The 25166-nt window shown below is 45.7% G+C and overlaps 2 protein-coding genes across 4 annotated transcripts in view; one reads left to right on the top strand and one right to left on the bottom strand.

Annotated features, from left to right (window-relative positions):
* Window positions 1-1774: 1774 nt before the first annotated feature.
* LOC136576229 (uncharacterized) lies at window positions 1775-21645 on the bottom strand. 3 transcript variants are annotated; one of them, XR_010786318.1, is made up of 6 exons: window positions 21469-21553; window positions 6068-6204; window positions 5656-5731; window positions 3675-3782; window positions 2299-2424; window positions 1775-2125 (listed from the first exon to the last, which is right to left on the bottom strand). XR_010786318.1 is itself a non-coding variant. In XM_066575341.1 (6 exons), exons 3-6 carry the CDS (start codon window positions 5663-5665, stop codon window positions 2046-2048), a joined length of 324 nt encoding a protein of 107 aa, XP_066431438.1. In that variant the 5' UTR covers window positions 5666-5731; window positions 6068-6204; window positions 21529-21645; the 3' UTR covers window positions 1775-2045. The 3 variants fall into 3 exon arrangements, 1 of the variants encoding a protein (XP_066431438.1); XR_010786319.1 differs by lacking the exon at window positions 21469-21553 and adding an exon at window positions 8043-8063; XM_066575341.1 differs by having other exon boundaries at window positions 21529-21645.
* Window positions 21646-21697: 52 nt separating this feature from the next.
* The window catches only part of TFCP2L1 (transcription factor CP2 like 1), a 28943-nt gene continuing 25474 nt past the window's right edge, over window positions 21698-25166 (top strand). The window contains exon 1 of the mRNA XM_066575338.1: window positions 21698-22058. Coding sequence (XP_066431435.1) covers window positions 21997-22058 — 62 coding nt within the window. The 5' untranslated portion in view covers window positions 21698-21996. The remainder of the gene's footprint in view (window positions 22059-25166) is intronic.

Here is a 25166-nt window from a genome sequence, read left to right on the forward strand (position 1 = left end):
GAAAGTGCATGTCATGTAGCAAAGTTCTAACCTTTTTCTTCTCTCCTCTTCTCCCACAGATTTCTGGCTACTGGGGATTCCTACGCTTTGCAGCTCCTGATTGGCCGCTCTACCATTGTGGGAATCGTCAGGGAGACCTGTGACGTCCTTTGGCAGTGTCTTCTACCTTTGGTGATGGCTCCTCCCTCTCGTCAAGATTGGCTGGACATCGCCGAGGGATTTATGAGCGCTGCGCAGTTCCCAAACTGCATTGGGGCGTTGGACGGGAAGCACATTCGTGTCCTGAAGCCACCTAACTCGGGGGTCGCAATATTTCAACTATCGGCAGTTCTTTTCGGTGGTCCTCCTTGCTGTTGCTGACAGTAACTATCGATTCCTGCTGGTTGATATTGGGGCCTTTGGAAGTGCTGGGGATGCGCGCATTTTCCGCACGTCCAGAATGGGTAGGCGGATGAGGGAACAGCAGCTTTCTATTCCTGCGCCTCAGGCCCTTCCTGGGTCGTCAGGTACAGCAGCCCCATTTGTCTTTGTGGCGGATGAGGCATTTGGCCTGTCTAATAATGTCATGCGGCCCTTTGCTCGCAGAAACATTGACACCAGGAGGCAGGTCTTTAATTACCACCTCACACGTGCCCGGCGTTATGTGGAATGTGCATTTGGTATTCTCGCTAATCGTTGGCGAGTGTTACTAAGTACCATTCAGCTGGCTCCTTACAACGTGTCAGCGGTAATTAGGGCCTGTGTGGTTCTACATAATTTCTGCCGGCAACATGATACAGTTTTGAATGTTCCGCAGCCTTTACCCACAGCTTTTGGGGGCGAAGTTTTGGAGGAGGCTGTGCAGCATGGTAGGCCAGAACAATCGGCTGTCCTAGTCAGGGACCTCTTCACGGAGTATTTCCTATCTCCACAGGGAGCACTTGCGTGGCAGTTGGAACATGCTCTAGGAAGGCGATGAGCTGGTTTCTCAAGATTGTATATATATTTTTTTTAAGCTGGCTGTGTCCCTTTTTTTTTTTTAGGTAGGTGATTATTAGCACATTCTCTTAGTTAGGGACTCGCAAGTAATGAGGATCCTTGACGCGGATTGCGAGCTTGGACTAACTTGCCCACCTTCAGCTCCATATAGGAAAGGGCCTTTCCAAATTTGGCACGCTTTTAAAACAGTTCGCTGAAGTAGGGCAATGTAGTAAACTAATACCTCGTTTGGGGCCCTTAGCCAAGGGAACCCGTAAACGGATTTTTGTGTTTTCATTTGTTGAGTTGGGGGGGGGGGGGGGTGTTCCTGTACAGAATAGAGACTACAAACACCTAAGGGCTCAGTCACAGGGGTGCATCGTGACCCGCACCCCGGCGCCAATGCGGCGGTGTGACTCAGCCCGTTAACTGTGTGTTTTCTCTAACTCTAGTCACATGTCCCACTGTGTGAAATGTGTTTGAAATGAGTATTGAGGGTTGAAATGCTGGCCGCAACATGCAAGACAAACCACTCAATGCAGCCTGTAACAATGGATCTCTGCTGGACCCTTGGTAGCGTCCAAGAGAAGTGATAAAACCTAACGCAAGAGTTCCAAGTTAGAGGCCTGAGTTGCCTACGAGCATACTATGTGTGTTTATTAGTCTTAAATCTTGATTACCTTGTGCATGTGACAAATAACATTTATTATTAAAGAAAGAAAAACACATGGTGGTTTGTATTTTTTTATGCTAAACTCTTTTTAATTTGTAAAAAAATGCTTTTTAGCCAACATGGCTTACATAGCTTTAAGTGGGGCTGAGCCAACATGGCTCAAAATTTCTGGGACGTCGTAAACACGGCTGGAAAGATGATGGACCAGCAGGCAGGATGGGCAACCACGGACCCTTCGGCACCCCTACAAACAGCTTCAGATTTGCGAACGGTCCGAGGGCGATGGTGTGGTTTGGGACTGTGGGGAGCTTGCTTGGCGGGGGAGCGACCTCGTTTCCATTGTCGGCAAGTGATGCACTCCCCACTGATGGAGGTTGGCCAGCCTTTCCCGGACTCCGATTTTCTGCAGCGTGGCCTAGACGATCTGCAGGTGGCATAGACTGATCTCCTGGAAGTACCAGGCCACCCTCTCATCTGGGGGGACATCTCTCCACGCTGTGACAAAAGAGAAAGAGAAGCGATCAGGCATGTGTAAATGTGTTGCTTTGGCTCAGAGTCTGTGTGCACATTTGATGTAGCCTATTCAGGAGAATGTGTGTACTACAAAAAGAGGGCGAAAAATGTGATCAGGATGTTAGTGTGTGTAGGCCCACGTGTGTCATCCTTACCTGTCACAGGGCGGCCAGGGTCCATGCTGGGGCGCTCCACCTCCACCAGTGGCTGTGGGGACATCAGGGAAGGCAGGCTCCATGGTGACCCCTCTGCTGATGTTTCTGATGCAGGGGGTTCTGGAGCTGACCATGGGAAAAAAAAACCAGTTTTGATTAGATTTGGAGGGTACATCAAAGGGTGACTACCCACACCATATTTCTCGCGCACAGCCAATGTTGCACAATTGTGTCATTGGCAGGGGCCTATGGGACTTGTAATGTTACAATGGAGTTAGTGCAAAATCGTTATGTAGCGCGATCTTGAGTTTTACCCGCCTTGCCATTTTAATGTGACACTTCACATAGCCCCCTGCAGAAAATAAACCAGTTAATGTTGCATTTTTTAGCAAAAGTGTGTGTGTATTCACCCAAAATCTGAGTTACATGTCACCCATACTTGCAAAGTTTTTTTAGGGCTAACACGATTGACAATGAGACTTTTCATGTTAGCAAAATGGAATGGACGCCCCAGCGTTGTTGTGGCATAGCGTTGTAAACATTAGAAAGTCCCATTGACAATCACGTGAGGTCTTGGTCACAATAGTATTTTTGTGTCCGATCTGCACCAGCGCTGCCCATATGCAGATCTCTAGACCCAATGCATTCCAATGGGAGCGGGCACATGTAATTTTTTTACACCGAGGTGCAAAACATAAGAGGACACAACGATTTGCAGAATGCGCCTATCTGCATTTGGCAAAGCCTTGTGTTCTATATATGCGCTCAATGTGGCCGATGCCAGCCACATTGAGAACATATACTAAAGATCGTTCTACTCTGCCACAGCTGTAACAGCTGTGGCAGAGAAGAACAATGTTTTGCCTTTGAATTCTATGGAGCCGGCAATACAGTCGGCTCCATTGAAAGCAATGGACTGCCGGCAAGCGCATAAAGACTTTTCGGGTAAGGGTGTTAACTAAAAGCCCTTCCCTGAAAAACCTCCCGCAAATGTGTAGCATTTTGGGGGAAAAAAAGGATACAAACCTTTTTCAGGCTGGCAGAGTTCCGCCGCGTCTTGGCAGCAGCCCATTGCTTTCAATGGAGGCGACTCCATTGAATTCGATGGGCAAACATCGTTCTTCTCCGCCACAGCTGTTACAGCAGTGGCAACGTGAACAGCTCCCTTGATTTGGTCCCTTTTGCAGAAATTGCAGCTAGGTGCCGATATTTCAGCAAAGCGGCGACCCCTCACGTGATTTGCGGATACGCATCCCTAATGCGAACAACCAATTGCATTCAAATAAACCTTCACGCATTTGCAAGTGTGTGCGAGCCGTATTTTGGTGGTCAAGTGAGAGCTGATAAAAGTAGCACAGAACATTTATTTCACTTACCGACTGCCTCCTCCTGACTGGCTTCTGGTGAAGGTGGAGGTGTAGCCTCGCGGGCTGGAGAGGGCTGTTGCTCCTCGCCCGAATCCGCCCTGTGACTGGGTGTTGCATCTGTGGTGACAGTAACACAAACACTTGTTAATGTTGGGAACAAGTGAGAACAACTCGGATTATAATGACATCAGGAACATTAAAATAACATTTAAAGGCATTCTAGAGCTATAAGCAACGCATCCTTAACAACTTTCCTACCCATGACGTCACGGTACCTCCTGGTAGAGGGGTACTTCCTGCAACATGAGGTACCGCTACGTCATTGGGATATTGCAAGATCATGACTGAACTAGCGCTAGCCCGCATCGGGAGACGGCTGTCAGTCATAGCCGGCGCCCCAATGCAACAGCGGGGGTGCATTAGCCCCTTCCCTCCCCAGGATGTACCGATACATCATCGGGATAGCGCGAGATCATTACTGACCTTGCGCTATCTCGCAGCAGGAGCCGGCTGTCAGTCACAGCCGGCGTCCCGCTGCAACAGCGGGGGAGCATCGGAGATGCACCCCCTGCTGTTAACCCCTTCCCTGCCACGATCTAAATAGATCGCGTCAGGGAAAGAGTTCATAGAGGGAGCACGCCCCATCTGTGTCTCCGGCCGGCTCTCGCATCCTGTATTGCCTATGCCTATGATCGCTGTATAAGCGATAAGGCATGGCCATGCCTTATCACAGCGATCATAGGCACAGTGCTGCAAATAGTGTAAACACAAGAATGTCCAAAAAAAAAAAAAAAAAAAAGCGCATCAAAACCTTTATTTATGCTTTTTCTAATATTAGCCTAAAAAAAAAAGGGAACAACAAATTAAAAGCCCACATATTGGGTATTGACGCGTCTGTTACAACGTGTACAAAAAGTTGAATCCGCTTCTTATTTTGTACAACAAAAAGCGGTAAAAAAAACCCTAAAAAACAGAGGAAAAATGCTCAATTTTAGCATTTGCCCTCCCAAAAAATGCAATAAAAGTGATCAACAAAGCCGGACATTCCCCAAGATAGTACGAATAAAAACGACAGCTCGTCTCGCCAAAAATAAGCCCTCAGAGAGCTCCGTACATAAAAAAATTAAAAAGTTACAGGACTTTGAATGCAGCTATAAGAGAAAAAACAAATTTTTCCCAAAAATACAAGATGTATGTATAGGCTTGAGAAAGGTGCTTGTCGCACCGAAACACGTTGCCTACCTGTAACTTTATTTCATAAATAAAATTGGAAAAACCAACTTGCCTGCTGCAAATACCATCCGTGATCGAGAGGATCTAGAGGAGTCAGCACTTAGAGGGGGCTTCTTGTCCAATACACCCCCCTCCTCCCGAGTAAGTGCCATTCTATTTGTTACCTATTCCGTCTCTCGCAGAACGGACTTTTTTTTTCACTCTATTACATTTAGTTGCATTTCCCACGAGCGCAGACTTTTTTTTACTTAAAACTTGCTGTTTATTATTGGTGAGATAACATCGCGGCAAAATTGTACGGTGCAGCACAGCGGTATTGCTGCCATTTTCTCTGTGCAATGGGTTCGGCAACGTGTTAATCAGCCCTTATTATCGTTAAAAAGGAGTGAAAAAACAATGCACAAATGTGTGAAAAGAATAAATTTATTGTATCTACAAAGCAAACAAACGGGTTTCGTCACCCAAATCATAATAAACCAAACTAATAGTACCGCCGCCGCTTGGGAGGCCGTCCGCGGTGGGCACGCCAGCCCCGACGCCTGGGTGTCACTGCGGGAAAGACGGGACGCTCCTCCTCCTCGGAGGGGGAGCCTGCAGGACGGCTGCTGGTACTTGTGTGTGTGTGTGTGTGGGGGGGGGGGGGGGGGGGGGGGGGGCGCACGTGGCCCGGTGCCCTCTGGAGTGGTCTTGTGCTCCTGGGCGGGTCTGCCCGAGCCCTCTCCAGGTACGCCCAGATCCTCTGCAGCTGCCCACTGACCTTCAGCCATGTCTCGTCTGATGAGGCACTTACGGAACCATCCTCGGACGTCCGTCCCCCCACATTCTTGGATCTCCTACGGACAAAAGGGAGGAGACTATTTAGTAAGAATACGGCTGGAACAGTTGCCACAACATCAAAGCTCACATTTGTTTTTGCTAGTTCACCACAAATGCTAAATACTATGTGAAAGTAACAGTTCAATGATTAATGAAGCTCCTACAAAATATAGCGCAATATGATATCATTTTTGTGGCTGCAGACAAGGCATGGAGGACAAACCAATAATTTCGAATGACATTTATAAACACATGCAACCATAAGGTTATGACGGTTCTAAAGAAGCTTATAGATGTAGGCCACATCACCAATTTGGGGGGGGGGGGGGGGGGGGTTATTCCAGGAAACGTACCGTGGTAGCTGCATGGTTGGCAGGAGGAATCTGAGCGCACCAGCATACTTATAGGAGGGGGCCCTCCTCCAAACGCCTTTGCAGGCTCCTACGAAATGCATCTCTGATAGGCCGCCACTTGGTCATGACAGAGCTGACTGCAAACAGAAATTAACAGTGTAAATAACAGTAACGTTTATGGCACATTGACAATTCATTTGCCTATTGCATGCGAGTCAGGCCACTAATTACCACTACACACACTTTTAAGGACACACCCAAGGGACCCAAACATTAACCCTTTCCTAACCTATTGGTATACTGGTTTTTCAAGGGAACAAACTATGTGTGCTATAGTACAATGGCACAATATGCTGCCATGATTCAGTACTGCATGAGGTGACACATTGGATAGGCAACGACAGCAGAGAGGCTGCCAATATACAGTAACACCCCGCTGGACGTCTTCCTACATAGGAGATGTATAGCCTTCAATCTTATTGTCTGTAGACAGCAGACAGTGGATAGGAAACAGTTAAAGACACTGAATACCCTCAAACAACGACTAAACAGTGTAACGATTTTTCGTTCAACGAATTTGCGCACCAACTGAGCGAGCCTTAAGACATTTCGCTTTCTATGATCATTGGAGAATCTCAAGTTTACTCACTGTTAGTCTGTTTTGTTTCTTCACTCAAACTCCTCCAGCTGCGGCCAAAAAGGTCGCGGGTGACCGCGCGCCACATAAGATGTTTACCGGTGCGCGGGTCCCATAGGGCTGGGTATTGCCGCACAAGTGTGATCAATGTTCTTTTGTCCATGCCCACATAAATATCAGCCGTACAACCCCCACGGCATCAGCTGATTTATATAAGGGGTAGAGGCGGGGAACATTTACGAATAATTAATCGCTAACAGTTGAGGATACTTTGAATGACAGATCTTTTGGCGAATGCTATCGCTTGCATTTACATATTCATGGTCAATGGGGAGCGTCTTCATCAGGTGTGAAACACCTGAATCCTGTCCAAACATTATTACAGACGAGGGCAGCATTCTGCAGGCGATGTGCCATTCTCCTGTGAAATGGAAGTATGTCTTTAAACCGTTATTATGTGTATTTCTGCGGGGTACATGTGTTTTGGCTGTGGCAAAAGGGACTAAGTAGCATTTGTCATTAGCACACTAGCAACTTACTTACACCCTGTAGTGCGCTGCTGCATTATAACTGCTCTGGTTTTCGCCCAAGTTCAGACAAAGCCCCCTCCCCCCCACACACACACAAACCAATAAGGATTGCTGACTAGTTATGTTCTATTGTGCGGTAAAGGAGAGTAGCGAAAATGTTGCTCTTTCAGGGCTCCCACCCACTGGTGATATTTTTTCCTTTGCGTTTTTTCTCAAGAGCAATTAGGATAGAATGTGTTCCTGTCCACTTGCGTTTTTTTTTTCCACTCCGTTGCAATTTTTAACATAGGAACTGTCAGTTGCATATGTGTCCTTATTTTTCTCTTAATGCACCCATGAATGTCAATGGAAATTAACGGTAAAGCCGCGAAAATTACGCGAAAACGCCGCAGAAACCGAGCGAAAATCGCGCGCCAGTGGGTTGGCGCCCTTAAAAATGACACATTGTAAAGCATGGATAAGATGTTGCCTCCATATTACGAGCACCTTGTCAGCCTTTGCCATTTCATTCAAGTTCGCACATCCTAGAATACTATACACTCACCAGATGACGGTAGTACAGTGCGGCGTGTTCGCCAGCGAAAAAACGCAGCTAGCTGCAGTAAATTATTTTGGTGCGCACATTAAACGCAGAACGCAGATAGGCGCGATCTGCGAATCGTCGTGTCCTATAATTTTTCGCATATCCGCATAAAAAGCGGACATGTGACCGATACCATAGCGAACCATTAGTTCTATATATGCGCGAATCGCGTGCGCAATTCGCGCGAAAAAACGCCCGTCTGACTAAGGCCTTATACAGTATTACCTCAGGTCTCCTCTGTATTATACAGTATTACCTCAGGTCTCCCCTGTATTATACAGTATTACCTCAGGTCTCCCCTGTATTATACAGTATTACCTCAGGTCTCCCCTGTATTATACAGTATTACCTCAGGTCTCCCCTGTATTATACAGTATTACCTCAGGTCTCCCCTGTATTGTACATTATTACCTCAGGTCTCCTCAGTATTATACAGTATTACCACAGGTCTCCCCTGTATTGTACAGTATTACCTCAGGTCTCCTCAGTATTATACAGTATTACCTCAGGTCTCCCCTGTATTATACAGTATTACCTCAGGTCTCCTCTGTATTATACAGTATTACCTCAGGTCCCCCCTGTATTATACAGTATTACCTCAGGTCTCCCCTGTATTATACAGTATTACCTCAGGTCTCCTCATAATTATACAGTATTACCTCAGGTCTCCCCTGTATTATACAGTATTACCTCAGGTCTCCTCTGTATTATGCAGTATTACCTCAGGTCTCCTCTGTATTATACAGTATTACCTCAGGTCCCCCCTGTATTATACAGTATTACCTCAGGTCCCCCCTGTATTATACAGTATTACCTCAGGTCCCCCCTGTATTATACAGTATTACCTCAGGTCTCCCCTGTATTATACAGTATTACCTCAGGTCTCCTCTGTATTATGCAGTATTACCTCAGGTCTCCTCTGTATTATACAGTATTACCTCAGGTCCCCCCTGTATTATACAGTATTACCTCAGGTCTTCCCTGTATTATACATTATTACCTCAGGTCTCCCCTATATTATACAGTATTACCTCAGGTCGCCCCCGTATTGTACAGTATTACCTCAGGTCTTCCCTGTATTATACAGTATTACCTCAGGTCTCCTCAGAATTATACAGTATTACCTCAGGTCTCCTCAGTATTATACATTATTACCACAGGTCTCCCCTATATTATACATTATTACCTCAGGTCTCCCCTCTATTGTACATTATTACCTCAGGTCTCCTCCGTATTATACATTATTTCCTCAGGTCTCCTCCGTATTATACATTATTACCTCAGGTCTCCTCCGTATTATACATTATTACCTCAGGTCTCCCCTGTATTGTACATTATTACCTCAGGTCTCCTCTGTATTATACAGTATTACCTCAGGTCTCCCCTGTATTATACATTATTACCTCAGGTCTCCTCTGTATTATACATTATTACCTCAGGTCTCCCCTGTATTATACATTATTACCTCAGGTCTCCCCTGTATTATACATTATTACCTCAGGTCTCCTCAGTATTATACATTATTACCTCAGGTCTCCTCAGTATTATACAGTATTACCTCAGGTCTCCCCTGTATCGTACAGTATTACCTCAGGTCTCCCCTGTATTGTACATTATTACCTCAGGTCTCCTCTGTATTATACAGTATTACCTCAGGTCTCCCCTGTATTATACATTATTACCTCAGGTCTCCTCTGTATTATACATTATTACCTCAGGTCTCCTCAGTATTATACATTATTACCTCAGGTCTCCTCAGTATTATACAGTATTACCTCAGGTCTCCCCTGTATTATACAGTATTACCTCAGTTCTCCCCTGTATTATACAGTATTACCTCAGGTCTCCACTATATTGTACAGTATTACCTCAGGTCGCGCTTGTATTATACAGTATTATCTCAGGTCTCCCCTGTATTATACAGTATTACCTCAGGTCTCCTCAATATTATACACTTACCTCAGGTCTCCCCTGTATTATACAGTATTACCTCAGGTCTCCTCAGTATTATACAGTATTATCTCAGGTCTCCGCTGTATTATACAGTATTACATCAGGTCTCCGCTGTATTATACAGTATTACCACAGGTCTCCGCTGTATTATACAGTATTACCTCAGTTCTCCCCTGTATTATACAGCATTACCTCAGGTCTCCCCAGTATTATACAGCATTACCTCAGGTCTCCCCAGTATTATACAGTATTACCTCAGGTCTCCCCTGTATTATACAGTATTACCTCAGGTCTCCTCAATATTATACACTTACCTCAGGTCTCCCCTGTATTATACAGTATTACCTCAGGTCTCCTCAGTATTATACAGTATTATCTCAGGTCTCCGCTGTATTATACAGTATTACATCAGGTCTCCGCTGTATTATACAGTATTACATCAGGTCTCCGCTGTATTATACAGTATTACCACAGGTCTCCGCTGTATTATACAGCATTACCTCAGGTCTCCCCAGTATTATACAGCATTACCTCAGGTCTCCCCAGTATTATACAGTATTACCTCAGGTCTCCCCAGTATTATACAGTATTACCTCAGGTCTCCCCTGTATTGTACATTATTACCTCAGGTCTCCCCTGTATTGTACATTATTACCTCAGGTCTCCCCTGTATTATACAGTATTACCTCAGGTGTCCCCTGTATTATACAGTATTACCTCAGGTCTCCCCTGTATTGTACAGTATTACCACAGGTCTCCGCTGTATTATACAGTATTACCTCAGGTCTCCCCTGTATTATACAGTATTACCTCAGGTCTCCCCTGTATTATACATTATTACCTCAGTTCTCCCCTGTATTATACATTATTACCTCAGGTCTCCCCTGTATTATACAGTATTACCTCAGGTCGCCCTTGTATTATACAGTATTACCTCAGGTTTCCTCTGTATTATACATTATTACCTCAGGTCCCCCTTGTATTATACAGTATTACCTCAGGTCCCCCTTGTATTATACATTATTACCTCAGGTCTCCCCTGTATTGTACAGTATTACCTCAGGTCTCCTCTGTATTATACAGTATTACCTCAGGTCTCCCCTGTATTATACAGTATTACCTCAGGTCTCCCCTGTATTATAGATTAAATCCTCAGGTCTCCTCTGTATTGTACAGTATTACCTCAGGTCTCCCCTGTATTATACATTATTACCTCAGGTCTCCTCAGTATTATACAGTATTACCTCAGGTCTCCCCTGTATTATACAGTATTACCTCAGGTCTCCTCTGTATTATACATTATTTCCTCAGGTCTCCTCTGTATTGTACATTATTACCTCAGGTCTCCCCTGTATTATACATTATTACCTCAGGTCTCCTCAGTATTATACAGTATTACCTCAGGTCTCCCCTGTATTATACATTATTTCCTCAGGTCTCCTCTGTATTGTACAGTATTACCTCAGGTCTCCTCTGTATTGTACAGTATTACCTCAGGTCTCCTCAGTATTACCTCAGGTCTCCCCTGTATTATACATTATTACCTTAGGTCTCCTCAGTATTATACAGTATTACCTCAGGTCTCCTCAGTATTATACAGTATTACCTCAGGTCTCCCCTGTATTATACAGTATTACCTCAGGTCTCCCCTGTATTATACAGTATTACCTCAGGTCTCCCCTGTATTATACAGTATTACCTCAGGTCTCCCCTGTATTATACAGTATTACCTCAGGTCTCCCCTGTATTATACAGTATCACCTCAGGTCTCCCCTGTATTATACAGTATCTCCTCAGGTCTCCCCTGTATTGTACAGTATTACCTCAGGTCTCCCCTGTATTGTACAGTATTACCTCAGGTCTCCCCTGTATTATACAGTATTACCTCAGGTCTCCCCTGTATTATACAACTAGCTGATATACCCGGCTTCGCCCGAGTTAATTTGGTACTGGTGTTTATCTGGTGTTCACACGGAAAAGCTTATGAAGTCGTGGTTACTTTAGAGATACTGAGGAAAAAAAATATGTTCACCATTTTGCATAGTTCTCTGCGTTACCCAGGAAACACCACGTGCAGGTAACCATGCGACGTTTCCTTTATATAAAATGACATCAGGAAGTAAGAGAATTAGATTACATACATAAAATTTGGACACTAATTCTTTTGCGCTTAGAATTGAATAATCGAGTTGGGACCCATTAGCGTTTTCTATTTATGACATAATCAATGCTTGTGCCAAATTTCACGTTTCTATGACAGCAGAAAGTGAAAAAATTACATTCCGCATGTAAAATTTCGACGCCAATTCTTTTGCGCTAGAATTTAATAATCGAGTTGGGACCCATTGGCTTTTCCTATGTATGACATAATCAATGCTTGTGCCAAATTTCCCGTTTCTATGACACCGGAAAGTGAAAATATTATATTCCGTATGTAAAATTTCGACGCCAATTCTTTTGCGCTATAATTGAATAATCGAGTTGTTACCTATGAACTTTTCCTATTTATGACATAATCAATGCTCGTGCCAAATTTCACGTTTTTTATGACACCGGAAAGTGAAAAAATTACATTCCGCACGTAAAATATGGACGCTAATTCTTTTGCGCATGAAATTGAATAATGGAGTTGGGACCCATTAGCTTTTCCTATTTTTGACATAATCAATGCCTGTGCCAAATTTTATGTTTCTATGACACCGGAAAGTGAAAAAATTACATTCCGTACGTAAAATTTCGACGCCAATTATTTTGCGCTAGAATTGAATAATGGAGTTGGGACCCATTAGCTTTTCTTATTTATGACATAATCAATGCTCGTGCCAAATTTCCTGTTTCTATGACACCGGAAAGGGAAGAAATTACATTCCGCACGTAAAATTTCGACGCCAATTCTTTTGCGCATAGAATTGAATAATCGAGTTGGGACCTATGAACTTTTCCTATTCATGACATAATCAATGCTCGTGCCAAATTTCCCGTTTCTATGACACCGGAAAGTGAGAAAATTAGATTCCGTACATAAAATTTGGACGCTAATTCTTTTGCGCATAGAATTGAATAATCGAGTTGGGACCTATTAGCTTTTCCTATTTATGTCATAATCAATGCCCATGCCAAATTTTAGGTTTCTAAGTAGAGATGAGCGAGCACCAAAATGCTCGGGTGCTCGTTCCTCGAGACGAATTTTTCGCGATGCTCGAGGGTTTGTTTCGAGTAACGAACCCCATTGAAGTCAATGGGCGACCCGAGCATTTTTGTATATCGCCAATGCTCGCTAAGGTTTTCATTTGTGAAAATCGGGGCAATTCAAGAAAGTGATGGGAACGACACAGAAACGGATAGGGCAGGCGAGGGGCTACATGTTGGGCTGCATCTCAAGTTCCCAGGTCCCACTATTAAGCCACAATAGCGGCAAGAGTGGCCCCCCCCTCCCAACAATTTTTACTTCTGAAAAGCCCTCATTAGCATGGCATACCTTAGCTAAGCACCACACTACCTCCAACAAAGCACAATCACTGCCTGCATGACACTCTGCTGCCACTTCTCCTGGGTTACATGCTGCCAATTCCCCCCCCCCCCCCCACGACCCAGTGTCCACAGCGCACACCAAACTGTCCCTGCCCAGCCTTCAGCTGCCCTCATGCCACACCACCCTCATGTCTATTTATAAGTGCGTCTGCCACAGGAAAAGCAGGCACACACTGCAGAGGGTTGGCACGGCTAGGCAGCGACCCTCTTTAAAAGTGGCGGGGCGATAGCCCACAATGCTGTACAGAAGCAATGAGAAATCCAATCCTGTGCCACCTCCATCTGGAGCTGCACACGTGGGCATAGCAATGGGGAACCTATGTGCCACACACTATTCATTCTGTCAAGGTGTCTGCACGCCCCAGTCAGACCGCGGTTTTTTATAAATAGTCACAGGCAGGTACAACTCCGCAATGGGAATTCCGTGTGCACCCACAGCATGGGTGGCTCCCTGGAACCCACCCGCTGTACATAAATGTATCCCATTGCAGTGCCCATCACAGCTGAGGTAGTAATGTCGTGCTTAATGCAGGTGGGCTTCGGCCCACACTGCATGCCCCAGTCAGACTGGGGTTCTTTAGAAGTGGAAACAGATGCATTTACAACTCCCTGTGGACCGACAGCATGGGTGGGTGCCAGGAAGCCACCGGCGGTACATAAAAATATCCCATTGCATTGCCCATCACAGCTGAGGTAGTAATGTCATGTTTAATGCACGTGGGCTTCGGCCCACACTGCATGCCCCAGTCAGACTGGGGTTCTTTAGAAGTGGAAACAGATGCATTTACAACTCCCTGTGGACCCACAGCATGGGTGGGTGCCAGGAAGCCACCGGCGGTACATAAAAATATCCCATTGCAGTGCCCAACACAGCGGATGTAACATCAGCTGTAATGCAGGTGGGCAAAAAATTAATTGGATTACACTGTAGGCGAGGGCCCCCAAAAATTGCTGTATCAACAGTACTAATGTACATCAGAAAAATTGGCCATGCCCAACCAAGAGGGCAGGTGAAACCCATTAATCGCTTTGGTTAATGTGGCTTAATTGGTAACTAGGCCAGGAGGCAGCCCAGTTAAAATAAAAATTGTTGGAGGTGAAAGTTTCAACGCTTTAATGAGCATTGAAACGTATAAAAATTGTTTAGAAAAATTATATGACTGAGCCTTGTGGGCCTAAGAAAAATTGCCCGTTCGGCGTGATAACGTGAGGTTTCAGGAGGAGGAGCAGAAGGAGGAGGAGGAATATTATACACAGATTGATGAAGCGAAAAGGTCCCCGTTTTTGATGGGGATACAAAACGATGCTTCCATCCGCGGGTGCAGCCTACCTATTGCTTAGGTATCGCTGCTGTCCGCTGGTGGAGAAGAGAAGTCTGGGGAAATCCAGGCTTTGTTCATCTTGATGAGTGTAAGCCTGTCGGCACTGTCGGTTGACAGGTGGGTACGCTTATCCGTGATGATTCCCCCAGCCGCACTAAACACCCTCTCTGACAAGACGCTAGCCGCAGGACAAGCAAGCACCTCCAGGGCATACAGCGCTAGTTCAGGCCACGTGTCCAGCTTCGACACCCAGTAGTTGTAGGGGGCAGAGGCGTCACGGAGGACGGTCGTGCGATCGGCTACGTACTCCCTCACCATCCTTTTACAGTGCTCCCGCCGACCCAGGCTTGACTGGAGAGCGGTGACAGTCTTGCTGGGGAGCCATAAAGCTGTCAAGGGCCTTAAAGAGTGTTGGCCTGCCTGTGCTGTACATCCTGCCTGATCTCCGCACCTCCCCTGCTACCTGGCCCTCGGAACTGCGCCTTCGGCCACTACCGCTGTCGTATGGGAATTTTACCATCAGTTTGTCCGCCAGGGTCCTGTGGTATAGCAACACTCTCAAACCCCTTTCCTCTTCGGGAATGAGAGTGGAAAGGTTCTCCTTATACCGTGGGTCGAGCAGTGTGTACACCCAGTAATCCGTAGTGGCCAGAATGCGTGTAACGCGAGGGTCACGAGAAAGGCATCCTAACATGAAGTCAGCCATGTGTGCCAGGGTACCTGTACGCAACACATGGCTGTCCTCACTAGGAAGATCACTTTCAGGATCCTCCTCCTCCTCCTCCTCCTCCTCCTCAGGCCATACACGCTGAAAGGATGACAGGCCAGCAGCATGTCTACCCTCACCAGTGGGCCAAGCTGTCTCTTCCCCCTCCTCCTCATCTTCCTCCTCCTCCTCCTCCTCACCGCGCTGAGATATAGACAGGAGGGTGCTCTGACTATCCAGCGACATACTGTCTTCCCCCGGCTCTGTTTCCGAGTGCAAAGCGTCTGCCTTTATGCTTTGCAGGGAACTTCTCAAGAGGCATAGCAGAGGAATGGTGACGCTAATGATTGCAGCATCGCCACTCACCACCTGGGTAGACTCCTCAAAGTTTCCAAGGACCTGGCAGATGTCTGCCAACCAGGCCCACTCTTCTGAAAATAATTGAGGAGGCTGACTCCCACTGCGCCGCCCATGTTAGAGTTGGTATTCCACTATAGCTCTACGCTACTCATAGAGTCTGGCCAACATGTGGAGCGTAGAGTTCCCCCAGCAGACACAGACCCAGAACACTGAGCAGAGTGACAGGCAGGCCAAATAGTTTTTTTTCAAATATTTTTTTCAAAAGGACCACTGCGTATATTCAATCTATATATGTCTTCTGGCCCTGCCTACACAATTCTGTCCCTGATGTGTGTGTCACGGAACTGCAGTGTTGCACTGTTATTAACTGCAACAGACCGGTGATTTCAGAGCCAGGAAATAATTTTGCGCAAGCCTGCTGTAACACTTAGCTGGCTGCGTATTTATTTTGAGAACTACAACCCGCAGCAGACACAGACCCAGAACACTGAGCAGAGTGACAGGCAGGCCAAATAGTTTTTTTTCAAATATTTTTTTCTAAAGGACCACTGCGTATATACAATCAATAATATATGTCTTCTGGCCCTGCCTACACAATTCTATCCCTGGAGTATTACTGCAGGGCGCAATGCTCTGCACGGCCGATATACCAAAAAAAAAAAAAAGTGCAACACTGCTAAAAGCAGCCTCCACACTACTGCACACTGTTAGATGTGGCCCTAAGAAGGACCGTTGGGGTTCTTGAAGCCTACACTAACTCCTAACGCTCTCCCTACAGCAGCTCCAACACTATAGCACTGTCCCTCAGCTATCTCACAACGCATCTGAGGCGAACCGCGGGAGGGGCCGATTTTTATACTCGGGTGACCCCTGATCTCCCCAGCCACTCACAGCAGGGGGGTGGTATAGGGCTTGAACGACGCAGGGGGAAGTTGTAATGCCTTCCCTGTCTTTCAATTGGCCAGAAAAGCGCGCTAAGGTCTCAGAGATGAAAGTGAAAGCAACTCGAACATTGCGTGGTACTCGTTACGAGTAACGAGCATCTCAAACACGTATCAAGCTCGGACGAGTACGTTCGCTCATCTCTATTTCTAAGGCATTGGGAAGTCACAGATTTAGATTATGTACGTAAAATTTCGACGCCAATTCCTTTGCGCTAGAATTGAATAATCGAGTTGGGACCCAATTACTTTTCCTATTTTGGAGATAATCTATGCTCGTGCCAAAATTAATGTTTCTACGATATCGGGAAGTTGGAGAACTTTTGGCGAGTCAGTCAGTGAGTCAGTCAGTGAGTGAGTCAGTGAGTGAGTCAGTGAGTGAGTCAGTGAGTGAGTCAGTGAGTGAGTGAGTCAGTCAGTCAGTCAGTCAGTCAGTCAGTCAGTCAGTCAGTCAGTGAGTCAGTGAGTCAGTCAGTGAGTCAGTGAGTCAGTCAGTGAGTCAGTCAGTCAGTGAGTCAGTCAGTCAGTGAGTCAGTCAGTCAGTCAGTGAGTCAGTCAGTCAGTCAGTGAGTCAGTCAGTCAGTCAGTGAGTCAGTCAGTCAGTCAGTGAGTCAGTCAGTGAGTCAGTGAGTCAGTGAGTCAGTGAGTCAGTGAGTCAGTGAGTCAGTGAGTCAGTCAGTCAGTCAGTCAGTCAGGGCTTTCAGCTTTATATATATAGACTAGCTGATATACCCGGCTTCGCCCGAGTTAATTTGGTACTGGTGTTTATCTGGTGTTCACATGGAAAATCTTATGAAGTCGTGGTTACTTTAGAGATACAGAGGAAAAAGATATGTTCACCATTTTGCATAGTTCTCTGCGTTACCCAGAAAACACCACGTGGAGGTAACCATGCAACGCTTCCTTTTTATAAAATGACATCAGGAAGTGAGAGAATTAGATTACATACATAAAATTTGGACACTAATTCTTTTGCGCTTAGAATTGAATAATTGAGTTGGGACCCATTAACTTTTCATATTTATGACACAATCAATGCTTGTGCCAAATTTCATGTTTCTATGACATTGGGAAGTGAGAGATTTAGATTATGTACGTAAAATTTGGACGCTAATTCTTTTGCGCATAGAATTGAATAATGGAGTTTGGACCCATTAGCTTTTCCTATTTATGACATAATCAATGCTCGTGCCAAATTTCACGTTTCTATGACAGCAGAAAGTGAAAAAATTACCTTCCGCACGTAAAATTTGGACGCTAATTCTTTTGCGCATAGAATTGAATAATGGAGTTTGGACCCATTAGCTTTTCCTATTTATGACATAATCAATGCCCGTGCCAAATTTCCTGTTTCTATGACAGCGGAAAGTGAAAAAAATTACCTTCTGCACGTAAAATTTCAATGCTAATTCTTTTGCGCTAGAATTGAATAATCGAGTTCGGACCCATTAGCTTTTCCTATTCATGACATAATCAATTAATGCTCGTGCCAAATTTCCTGTTTCTATGACACCGGAAAGGGAAGAAATTACATTCCGTACGTAAAATTTGGACGCTAATTCTTTTGCGCATAGAATTGAATAATTGAGTTGGGACCCATTAACTTTTCCTATTTATGACATATTCAATGCTCCTGCCAAATTTCCCGTTTCTATGACACCGGAAAGTGAAAAAATTACATTCCGTAAGTAAAATTTCGACGTTACTTCTTTTGCGCTAGAATTGAATAATCGAGTTGGGACTCATTAGCTTTTCCTATATATGACATAATCAATGCTCGTGCCAAATTTCACCTTTCTATGACATCGGAAAGTGAAATAATTACATTCCGCACGGAAAATTTGGACACTAATTCTTTTGCGCATAAAATTGAATAATCGAGTTGGGACCCATTAGCTTTTCCTATTTATGACATAATCAATGCTCGTGCCAAATTTCATGTTTCTATGACACCGGAAAGTGAAAAAATTACATTCCGCACGTAAAATTTTGACGCCAATTCTTTTGCGCTAGAATTGAATAATCGAGTTGAGACCTATTAGCTTTTCCTATTTATGACATAATCAATGCTCGTGCCAAATTTCCCGTTTCTATGACACCGGAAAGTGAAAAAATTACATTCCGTACGTAAAATTTGGACGCTAATTCTTTTGTGCATAGAATTGAATAATGGAGTTGGGACCCATTAGCTTTTCTTATTTATGACATAATCAATGCTCGTGCCAAATTTCCCATTTCTATGACACCGGAAAGGGAAGAAATTACATTCCGTACGTAAAATTTGGACGCTAATTCTTTTGCGCATAGAATTGAATAATCGAGTTGGGACCCATTAGCTTTTCTTATTTATGACATAATCAATGCTCGTGCCAAATTTCCTGTTTCTATGACACCGGAAAGTGAGAAAATTAGATTCCGTACGTAAAATTTGGACGCTAATTCTTTTGCGCATAGAATTGAATAATCGAGTTGGGACCTATGAACTTTTCCTATTTATGTCATAATCAATGCCCGTGCCAAATTTTAAGTTTCTAAGGCATTGGGAAGTGACAGATTTAGATTATGTACGTAAAATTTCGACGCCAATTCTTTTGCGCTAGAATTGAATAATCGAGTTGGGACCCAATTACTTTTCCTATTTTGGAGATAATCTATGCTCGTGCCAAAATTCATGTTTCTACGATATCGGGAAGTTGGAGAACCTTTGGCGAGTCAGTCAGTGAGTCAGTGAGGGCTTTCAGCTTTATATATATAGATATTACCTCAGGTCTCCTCAGTAACCTCAGGTCTCCCCTGTATTATACATTATTACCTCAGGTCTCCTCAGTATTATACAGTATTACCTCAGGTCTCCTCAGTATTATACATTATTACCTCAGGTCTCCTCAGTATTATACATTATTACCTCAGGTCTCCTCTGTATTATACATTATTACCTCAGGTCTCCTCTGTATTATACATTATTAGTAATAATGTATAATACAGAGGAGACCTGAGGTAATAATGTATAATACTGAGTAGACCTGTGGTAATAATTTATTACCACAGGTCTACTCAGTATTATACATTATTACCACAGGTCTCCTCTGTATTATACATTATTACCTCAGGTCTCCTCTGTATTATACATTATTACCTCAGGTCTCCTCAGTATTATACAGTATTACCTTAGGTCTCCCCTGTATTATACAGTATTACCTCAGGTCTCCCCTGTATTATACAGTATTACCTCAGGTCTCCCCTGTATTATACAGTATTACCTCAGGTCTCCCCTGTATTATACATTATTTCCTAAGGTCTCCTCAGTATTATACAGTTTTACCTCAGGTCTCCCCTGTATTATACATTATTTCCTAAGGTCTCCTCAGTATTATACAGCATTACCGCAGGTCTCCTCTGTATTATACAGTATTACCTCAGGTTTCCCCTGTTTTATATAGTATTACCTCAGGTCTCCTCAGTATTATACAGTATTACCTCAGGTCTCCTCTGTATTATACATTATTACCTCAGGTCTCCTCTGTATTATACAATATTACCTCAGGTCTGCCCTGTATTATACATTATTACCTCAGATCTCCCCTCTATTATACAGTATTACCTCAGGTCGCCCCTCTATTATACAGTATTACCTCAGGTCGCCCCTCTATTTTACAGTATTACCTCAGGTTTCCTCAGTATTATGCAGTATTACCTCAGGTCTCCTCAGTATTATACAGTATTATCTCAGGTCTCCTCTGTATTATACAGTATTACCTCAGGTCTCCCCTGTATTGTACAGTATTACCTCAGGTCTCCCCTGTATTGTACAGTATTACCTCAGGTCTCCCCTGTATTATACATTATTACCTCACGTCTCCTCTGTATTATACATTATTACCTCAGGTCTCCCCTGTATTGTACAGTATTACCTCAGGTCTCCCCTGTATTGTACAGTATTACCTCAGGTCTCCTCTGTATTATACATTATTACCTCAGGTCTCCCCTGTATTGTACAGTATTACCTCAGGTCTCCTCTATTTTATACATTATTACCTCAGGTCTCCCCTGTATTGTACAGTATTACCTCAGGTCTCCTCTATTTTATACATTATTACCTCAGGTCTCCCCTGTATTACACATTATTTCCTCAGGTCTCCCCTGTATTATACAGTATTACCTCAGGTCTCCTCTGTATTATACAGTATTACCTCAGGTCTCCCCGGTATTATACAGTATTACCTCAGGTCTCCCCGGTATTATACAGTATTACCTCAGGTCTCCCCGGTATTATACAGTATTACCTCAGGTCCCCCCTGTATTATACAGTATTACCTCAGGTCCCCCCTGTATTATACAGTATTACCTCAGGTCTCCCCTGTATTATACATTATTACCTCAGGTCTCCTCTGTATTATACAGTATTACCTCAGGTCTCCCCGGTATTATACAGTATTACCTCAGGTCTCCCCGGTATTATACAGTATTACCTCAGGTCTCCCCTGTATTGTACATTATTACCTCAGGTCTCCCCGGTATTATACAGTATTACCTCAGGTCTCCTCTGTATTATAGACAATTACCACAGAACTGCTCAGTATTACTTCAGGTACTGGTGGATCTTATCTCCACCACAAGAATGGGTGGAGAGGTGCACAGTGACAGGTGTCCTAATGTATACCTCCCCCAGGACAATCCCACGTCTCCACCCATTCTTGTGGGGGAGACAAGATACACCAGTACTATACACTATTACCTCTGGTCATCTCAGTATTAAACATTATTACACACTATTACCTCTGTATTACACACTATTACCTCTGGTCATCTCAGTATTAAACATTATTACACACTATTACCTCTGTATTACACACTATTGCCTCTGTATTATTCACTATTACTTCCAGTCTCCTCCTTACCGCCGCTTATCTCTGCGGTCTCTTCTTCAGTAGGTACAATACCTCAAGCTCCGCCGCGCAGCCTGACGTCACGTATTCCGGCACAGAACTCCCATGAGTGACGTTATAGTGTTAACCAATCAGCTTTTGGGAGGCGGGATGGTATATAAGCCCTGAGTTGGTGTTGGTCGGTGCAGTCGTTCAGTGTCCGGCGGTGTAGACGGGGGCGCCGCGGGATCGGGGTGCGGAAGGACTTTAGTGGTGTCCTCGGTATGATAAGAGCGGCGCTGCTTTAGGAGGCGGGCGATACTGTAGGGGGCAGGCGGTATGTATTGGGGTGTCTGTGACACTTAGGTGCCTGTACTGTAGGGGGAGACAGGTGCGGGCGGCTCTTCCATCTGAGCTCAGGGGCGGCGGGGCAGAGGAGAGGGCGGCTCTGTGGATCGTGTCCGACTCCTGGATCTGCAGCCTAGTCAGTGTCTGCTGAAAATGCTCTTCTGGCACACACAGCCTGAGCACTACAATCAGCACCAGAGTGGAAGCTACCTGCGGTGAGTGCTTGGGGGTACGGTGTCCATCCGCTGGTTTGGGGGGGGGGGGGTAGTTTCCCTCTATTTCGATTTTTCACTCTATTTCGATTTTTCACTCTATGTTCATAAAGGAAGTTATTTAAAAGTTTGTACAGATCTGACAGGTCTCACGGCTGAGGGGTTGTTACATTGTATCCAGGCTGGACAATCCTGACACATCTCTCTCCTGCCCCGATAATTTTTTTTACAATGTATCTAAGTAGATCCAACTTCTTTCTACCTGGGCGCTCATCTGAGTATGAGGTCTCTGGAAAGAAACAAGAATGTTTCCGTTCAGTGACGACAAGCAGAAATGAATAATGTGAAGTTCAGCAACTTTTTAATGTAAGGATTGGTGTCTTGTTTACATGACTAATCAGCTATTTGCCCCAGCAAACAGTTATGCACAGCATAGGTGATGCATTACTGGGGCCCTACCAGTGGCATACATAGAGATGAGGCTCTATAGCAAAAACTTAAATGGCCTCCCATTATGGTGTCCGTTTTACCATCCAGGACTGAAAGGCTTGGTGTTTGTTTCCCGTCCCATGCTCTTTAATATGACCCTTGAGGCACCCTGTTCCTTCTTGGGAGAAAGTCCTACATATGTTCTTGCTACCCAGTCGCAAACGGGACGCTGCAAATAGAGGTGGATCCTCCTCTCTCCTAGAGCTTCATTCCAATCGCATGGTCTGCCTTTATCGTACGTACGCTCTTGGTCCCCATGGTCCTCGGGACAGCTGTGAAGCTTTCCTGACTGAGAGCGCAGTGTGTTAACTTTCCTATATCCATGAGTCCCATTGAAACGAATGCAGTATGTGTATGACTGCTGGTTCATTCTTTCAGGAACAGCCTAGATGGCTATTCTCAGGACCAGTGGGGGTCCCATCAGTTAGACCCCACTGATCAGTAAGGGCACTTTACACAGGATGATCATTCAGATTCTTGCTGTATCATGGGAAGCTGAACAGCGTTTGTTCAGTTTCTGTAGGCATAAAAACTGACCGATCAGCCCATGTAAACAGGCAGTCATAGACAGGTAGCCGGAGCAATCGCCATCCCTCAGCCTCCATTCACTGAGCGATAACTACGTCTGTGTTTTCACGCAGGAGTGATCATCACGGGGACATATAAGTACCTGACAAATCGTGCCATGTAAAAGGGCCCTAAGTTATCGCCTATCCTATGAATAAGGAAAAAGGCTCCCCCACCCAATTTACCTTCAACATCCGCCATCATAGACACCAGGACATTTGTCCCCGCTGTTATATGGCTTTGGACAACTAATCTCTGTATGGGGGCAATATCATAGCTGAGACAACACCTTTTAAGGGTGCTTCCTGTTCAGTTCCTGACAGCCACCTCCAGTGCATGCAGCCCTGCGGTGTAGTTTGTGGATGCTTGGTGTGATGTTTCTGGCAGCTCTCCTCTTCCTCTATTGGTTTCCATCATTGCTGCCAATTAGTTTGTGGCTTGATGCTCTGGGTGACTCATGACTGCCGGGCTGGGCAGCATCCTTGGTTTGGCATCTATGGTTTGGCAGTACCCGCTGCCTTACTGTAAGGATAACAGGACTAATCTAGCAGGGATGGAGAAATACTGTGAAAACTACAGCCACTCAGATCAGTCCAGGAGTCACATTTATCCTTACAGTAGCCAGATTGTACAATTAATAGCCTTTAGCTCAAGGTGCCCGAGCCAGGTAGTTAGAGGCTGATGGACTGAATTTAATATGATGAACACCATGTTGGAAAAGGCCTTTTTTTTTTTTTTTTTTTTTTTTTTTTTTTTTTTAAAGCTATGGGTCCAAGTTGGATAATGTGACCTCACACACTTTTTGGCTTGCTGGTTGGGTAGGGGTAATGTGATTCCCTGTCCTTGGCTCAGTGATTGGGTAGGGGGTACTGTGACCCTCCTCAGCTCGGCAGGTTGGGTAGGGGTAATGTGCCCCCCCCATCCCCCTTCCTTGTATTTTGAGTAGGAGTGATGTGCCCCCCACACCCCCCTTCCTTGTCTCGGTGTTTGGGTAGGAGTGATGTGCGTGCCCCCCCCCCCCCCTTCCTTGTCTCGGTGTTTGGGTAGGAGTGATGTGCGTGCCCCCCCCCCCCCCCCTTCCTTGTCTCGGTGTTTGGGTAGGAGCGATGTGCCCCCCACCCCCCTTCCTTGTCTCGGTGTTTGGGTAGGAGCGATGTGCCCCCCCGCCCCCCTTCCTTGTCTCGGTGTTTGGGTAGGAGCGATGTGCCCCCCCGCCCCCCTTCCTTGTCTCGGTGTTTGGGTAGGAGTGATGTGCCCCCACCCCCACCCCCCTTCCTTGTCTCGGTGTTTGGGTAGGAGTGATGTGCCCCCCCCCCACCCCCCTTCCTTGTCTCGGTGTTTGGGTAGGAGTGATGTGCCCCCCCCCCCCTTCCTTGTCTCGGTGTTTGGGTAGGAGTGATGTGCCCCCCCCCCCCCCTTTCCTCGTCTCGGTGTTTGGGTAGGAGTGATGTGCCCCCCCACCCCCCTTCCTCGTCTCGGTGTTTGGGTAGGAGTGATTTGCCCCCCCACCCCCCTTCCTTGTCTCGGTGTTTGGGTAGGAGTGATTTGCCCCCCCACCCCCCTTCCTTGTCTCGGTGTTTGGGTAGGAGTGATTTGCCCCCCCACCCCCCTTCCTTGTCTCGGTGTTTGGGTAGGAGTGATTTGCCCCCCCACCCCCCTTCCTTGTCTCGGTGTTTGGGTAGGAGTGATTTGCCCCCCCACCCCCCTTCCTTGTCTCGGTGTTTGGGTAGGAGTGATTTGCCCCCCCCCCCCTTCCTTGTCTCGGTGTTTGGGTAGGAGTGATTTGCCCCCCCCCCCCCTTCCTTGTCTCGGTGTTTGGGTAGGAGTGATTCCCCCCCCCCCCCCCTTCCTTGTCTCGGTGTTTGGGTAGGAGTGATTTGCCCCCCCCCCCCCTTCCTTGTCTCGGTGTTTGGGTAGGAGTGATTTGCCCCCCCCCCCCTTCCTTGTCTCGGTGTTTGGGTAGGAGTGATTTGCCCCCCCACCCCCCTTCCTTGTCTCGGTGTTTGGGTAGGAGCGATGTGCCCACCCCCCTTCCTTTTCTCAGTGTTTGGGTAG

The sequence above is a fragment of the Eleutherodactylus coqui genome, chromosome 8 (assembly GCF_035609145.1).
Source record: "Eleutherodactylus coqui strain aEleCoq1 chromosome 8, aEleCoq1.hap1, whole genome shotgun sequence".
Classification (NCBI taxonomy): domain Eukaryota; kingdom Metazoa; phylum Chordata; class Amphibia; order Anura; family Eleutherodactylidae; genus Eleutherodactylus; species Eleutherodactylus coqui.